A 5,479-nucleotide genomic window follows, 5' to 3' on the forward strand; every position below is an offset into this window, starting at 1 on the left:
ATGGGTTGTAACTGTAGTTTGAAGCATTTTATGTCTGCTAGGTTTATTTCATTGTGTCAAATATTTTTCTCCAAAAATATTCGATGCTATGATGCATCTTCTATCAGCTTATTTTTCGAAACTATCAAGAATTCATTAAAATCCAAAATGAGATGCTTATTTCCATTTCCTCGGAAAATTTTGAATATTCTTTGGAATGAAAATGAATAAACAGTTTCATTTTCAATCAACAAGCTGTCAGTATCAAAATTAGTTTCAATCATGAAGCTTGCTTGAAGGGGACGTAAATTTTAATACTTTTCTCTCGCTATAAGGATTGAGTAAGCATAATTGAAAAACGTAAGAAATCATTTATTAGTTACAATTCAATATCTTCTAAAATTTCAATATAATCTCAAACCTAAATTGATCCACAATACAAAAAAACGAGTTCACATTTATCCCAAACATACAGAACTGCATTAGACTCGGAAAAATTGAAAGACAGCCATAAAAGTCCAAGTCGTAAATCGTTCCTTAATTCTAGATATTCGTTGATCACAAAGCGCTCCTAAAAGACCATCAGGAAGCCATATATACAGGGGAATTCATTAAAAGTTACAGGAATCAGTCCATCGATTTAAGATTGCCTAAAAGTGTAGCTGAAACCATCTGGAGATCTGTTCAAAGACAGTTTTCCAGGTGGGAAGAATCTATGTGGTGCTGGAGTGGTGGTGTATTGTGGTGGGGGAGGATTGTATTGCTGGGGTTGAGGTCTGTACTGAGGTTGAGGCTGTGGTTGATATTGTGGTTGAGGTTGTGGTTGAGGCTGGTATTGCGGTTGTGGTTGGTACTGAGGCTGTGGTTGATATTGAGGCTCAGGTCTGGGTTGATACTGTTGTTGTGGTTGACTTCTGTAGTCTGGGGAGTTGTACTGAGGCAATGGGGTGTACTGTGGTTGTGGCGCCTGTGGTAAGACTGTTGGAAGTGGTTGGGGAATACCATCACCGCTTGCTTGGAAACCATTCTTGCCGGCTGTGAACGATATAGTCCTCCTTTGACCGGTTGGGTCTACGTAAGAGTACGAACCATGTCTGGTTCCATCAGCATCACTTTCTTCTTTGTATTGGACACCGTCTTCCTGCTGGTAAGCAGCTCCAAATTGACCAGACGCGCTGAGGAACCTCTGTTCGTTCAGAATTGCTGCAGTTCTTGGATCTCCACGGTAACCCTGACCGAGGGCTGAGGATACTACAGCTAATGTGATCACCTGTGGAAAAATTGATTCATTTAGGGGTTTGTGTGATCTGGAAGTCTTTCCTAAGGTAAATTCAAGCCGTAAAAGTGTTTCGTTTCAACTTTATCATCCAAAAAACACAGTAATAGTCAAACAGACGGGATTGTTTATCGTATACAATGTTTTTCGAGGTTGCTCTTTGTGTGTCCTTGTTTTTCTACCCCCAATTCCGAAAGAGCTCTGATTTTTCCTTGAAATACGTCCCGTTATCGATTCTTGCTGTCAAAGAGGAATTTTTTCATCTGCCAAATCCGAGCTCGCAAATATTCCGATTCCGAATGAGCAGCCTAAAAAGGACGAAACGTCTGAGAATTTCCGGCGTCTTTGGCAGGCTGTCGGCAAAGCAGATCAAGTCATTTACTGTAACACGGCTTTGTTGATTAAAAAGAAACGCGGAGGCTGGCTCCGTATCCCATCCGAACATATAACCATGGGAACTGGCAGATGTTGGGGTGGAGGAGATAGAAATGTGCCCTGGTGCTCCAATATAGCCGTCTCGATGTTGGCATTCTAATTTCGCAGGACTAGAATCGGCCCATTAGCTTTCAGTTGGATTAATTCGGGCGTGAGATACTACGTTTGTGGAGTTTGGGAAGTGATAGGCATGGCTGAAAGCCAAATTGAGTTCAGGTCACAAGCCTGGAAGCTGCAAGAAGACGTTCATTGAAAATCCAATTGGAAACTTCGCAAATTACACATATTCATTCAACGAGGATGTATTGATATCTAGTTAGCCTAGACCAGTTCCATAGCAACGAACAATAACTCATTAGAAGTGTCAGTGTGAAGTTTGAGGTCAAGAAAGTAAACCACAGTTAGGCAATGAATTAAAAGAAAGAAGATGTGCACCGAAATTGTGAAAATCGAAAAATTGGAGTATCGAGCCATCATCAAGTACCTGTATTTAAAAGGGTCAAGAGGTAAGCAGATTTACGAAGATATGCTTAATACCCTTGGTGATCAATATCCTTCGTATGCGACCGTGAAAACTTGAACTGCAAGCTTCAAAAGAGGTTAATTTTCCATTGAAGATGGTGACCGATCGGGAAGGCCAGTTTCTGTGTCAGTCCCCGAAAATATCGATGCAGTTCATGACATGATTTCACCAGACTGTCGAATTTGGCTAAAACGGATATCTGAAGCACTGAATATTTCATACGAACACGTTCATCATATAGTTCACGTCAACTTGGACATGAGAAAAATTTCTGTAAAATGGATACCCAAATGTTTGAATGTTGACCAAAAGCATGAAAGGGTAGAAGCATCGCGTTCGATCTGTGTTCGATTTCAAAACGATGTAGACTTCTTAAACCGAATTGTTACTATGGATGAGACTTGTGTACATTTCTACGATCCAGAAACAAAGCAACAATCGATGGATTGGCGATACTCTGGTTCTCCAAGACCTAAGAAGTTTCGTGTCCAAAAATCTGCTGGAAAAGTTCTTGCTTCAGTTTTTTGGGATTGCCATGGAGTAATCATGATTGATTTTTTGGATAAGGGTAGAACAATAACCGGAGATTACTATTCGACATTACTGAGCACTCTACGAAAAAAAATTAAATATAAAAGACATTACTGATCACTCTGAGGGAAAAAATTGAAGAGAAAAGACGAGTTTATTCTTGATAGTTCTCCCTGTAACCTTCGATGCATATAGAAAAAAGTATCTTTCTTGAGCAATTTATCTAGAACGAAGTGAACGATTCAAACCCTTTATCAAAGGTCAGCCTGTAATCAAATGTCACCAACTGCATAGGCGTATTATGCAAGCTTAGTTCGCAAGAAACGTGAATAACAAACAGCTGATGCAAGTGAGGTGCAACAACATTCACTTCTATTGATTTCAAGCAGATAACCTTTTATGAGAAACGCTACATCGATCTTAATCTATTGTTTGAACAGGATTCTAATACTGAAACTATCGAAGATGCAGATGATAAGCAGCAGATCAAAATTTTTCTTAACTACCATTCAAAAAGGAAATTTTAGATTATTATTTTCTACCCCAAAGGTTCATTAAAACGATTTTAGTGTTTTTGCACTTGTTTATACATATTTTCACAATGATTCGTATGAAATTACATCCAATAAGAAAAATGGTTTATATTTTAATCCAAACTTGTCTTCTATAGATATACTTGTTAGTTTTTCTTTGGCAATGATAGATCATTTGATATTTATTGTTAAGATTTAAGCACCACCGGAAGTTAGTAAGTATTGAAGGTATTGAAGATATAATTCTTCAATCTGCATTGCGATGTAACTAAATCATTTTGTATTGATACTAAATTCATATGTATTGCACATAAGATGAACTTATTCTGAACTCTGTGCCTTCTCTGTGTAGGAAACTAAGTGAAACTGTGATTCAACAAGTGTTCTAATTTGGAAATTTAATATAAATATTATAGTTCAATTTGTGAGACATGTTAGCAGCAACTACAATATTGAAGTTTCACGAAGAATTTATGGGAAGAAAATCTCCAGGTACAAATGAAAGTCTCTCATTCACTTGGAGACTTTTCCTGACTGTTTCGAAGGAGGGTATTAGTGACAACTGGCCTATTTTCTTAACAATTCAAGGAAATTTCATTCTGCCAATAAGTATACTGGATGATCCAGCGAGGTGCAATAAAAACCAATCTTTCCTGAGGTATACCGTCTAATCTTCCTCCCGGAACACAGAAAACAGTCACGAAATCAACGATATGTCAGCTGTCACGTGGAAAAACTCAAAATTTTGGTGAAATTTTAGGCGCGCACTAAATGAGGTAAGAAAATTGTTACTCACTAGGAAAAACATGGTGGTACGTGGAGAGAAGAACGAACGGTCTACCAGGAAGGCAAACCAGTACTATACTGCCCTGCCGCTTTCCCCTCGCCGTTTTATACCAGGAAATTAACCTTGGCCAGTTCGACCCTGGTCTGTTAGAACGCTCCCTACAAAGAAGGAGTTTCTGCCCTGAAATGGTGCGTGAATACGGAGAGAAGATGCGAGAAAAATTGTCGTCGAATTTTTCACTTATTTCCTGCGAAATCTCGGCGGGAATCGTCAATTGGAAAGCGTCGCACGCTGTTTTCCCATCAAGTGAAAATTGGAAAACCGAAAAAATTCAATTGAAGGAAGCAGGATGGATACATAGTCAAGTTTGGTATGGAAATATGGGTTTTCCAGGCTTCTGAATTCACTGGAATAACAATCACCTATTTTTCTCAGTTTAGATTGTCACCATCAAAGTGGTACTTTCATATTGAAATTTCATAGTTGTGGTCCGAAAAAAAATTATTCATTTAGCTATATCGACCCGGGGCATTTTACTTACTGAGTCGATGTCGTAGATTACGAATATGCAATTAGATTTTTTGTAGGATCATTATTGTAGGAAATAAGTCAGTTTTATTGGGAAATTTCTAAAAAATTGGTCGAATTTGGGGAGCTGTAGCAGCCAGAAAAAAGGCACTAGTGATATGCTGATTTTTTTGGTGATAGATAAGTTCTTTGCAAATAGAAAAAACCACACTTCATTCATCTACCGCGAACAGTTTAGATTTCATGATTTTTTTCGCGAATGTCCAAAATTTCGGATTTTTCATCGACCATAACTTGAAAAATAAATTTTTTAAAAAATATCTGTTTGCATATTCGTGTTTTACGCCCTCGAATTAGTGTACAGTATGAATTTGGTTCAGATCGGAGACCAAAAATATTTTTCTGAAAAATCGCAATTTTTCCATGCATATGTATGGAAAAATTTGAAAAATTCTCGATCTCTCCGATTTTCACCAAAATTGGTGTATATACTAAATCGAGGGCGTAGATTACTAATATGCAAACCGAATTTTGCTGAAAGGATTATTTTTCAAGTTATGGTCGATGTGAAATCGGAAATTTTGGACCTTCGCGAAAAAAATCAGAAAATCTGAACTGTTCGCGATAGAGGAATGAAAAATAGTTTTTTCTATTTGCGAAGAACCAATATATCACCAAAAAAATCATCTGATATCCAGTGTCTTTTTTCTGGCTGCTATAGCTCCTCAAAGTTGAACAATTTTTTCGAAATTTTCCACTTAAAGGGATTTTTTTCCCAAAGTACTGATCCTAGGAAAAATCTTATTGCACATGCGTAATCTACGACCTCGATTCAGTCAAAAAAATGACCTGGGTCGATATAGCTGAAGAAATAAATTTTTCTTCGG

The 5,479-nt window shown here is 37.7% G+C and overlaps 1 protein-coding gene across 1 annotated transcript; it reads right to left on the bottom strand.

Annotated features, from left to right (window-relative positions):
• Nucleotides 1–335: 335 nt before the first annotated feature.
• Nucleotides 336–4,205, bottom strand: LOC123315705 (tyrosine-protein phosphatase non-receptor type 23-like). The gene is made up of 2 exons (XM_044901533.1): nt 4,074–4,205; nt 336–1,249 (listed from the first exon to the last, which is right to left on the bottom strand). The coding sequence occupies exons 1-2, from the start codon at nt 4,083–4,085 to the stop codon at nt 620–622; spliced, it is 642 nt and encodes a 213-aa protein (XP_044757468.1). The 5' UTR covers nt 4,086–4,205; the 3' UTR covers nt 336–619.
• Nucleotides 4,206–5,479: the final 1,274 nt, after the last annotated feature.

This window comes from Coccinella septempunctata, chromosome 6 (assembly GCF_907165205.1).
Source record: "Coccinella septempunctata chromosome 6, icCocSept1.1, whole genome shotgun sequence".
NCBI classification, from domain to species: Eukaryota; Metazoa; Arthropoda; class Insecta; order Coleoptera; family Coccinellidae; genus Coccinella; species Coccinella septempunctata.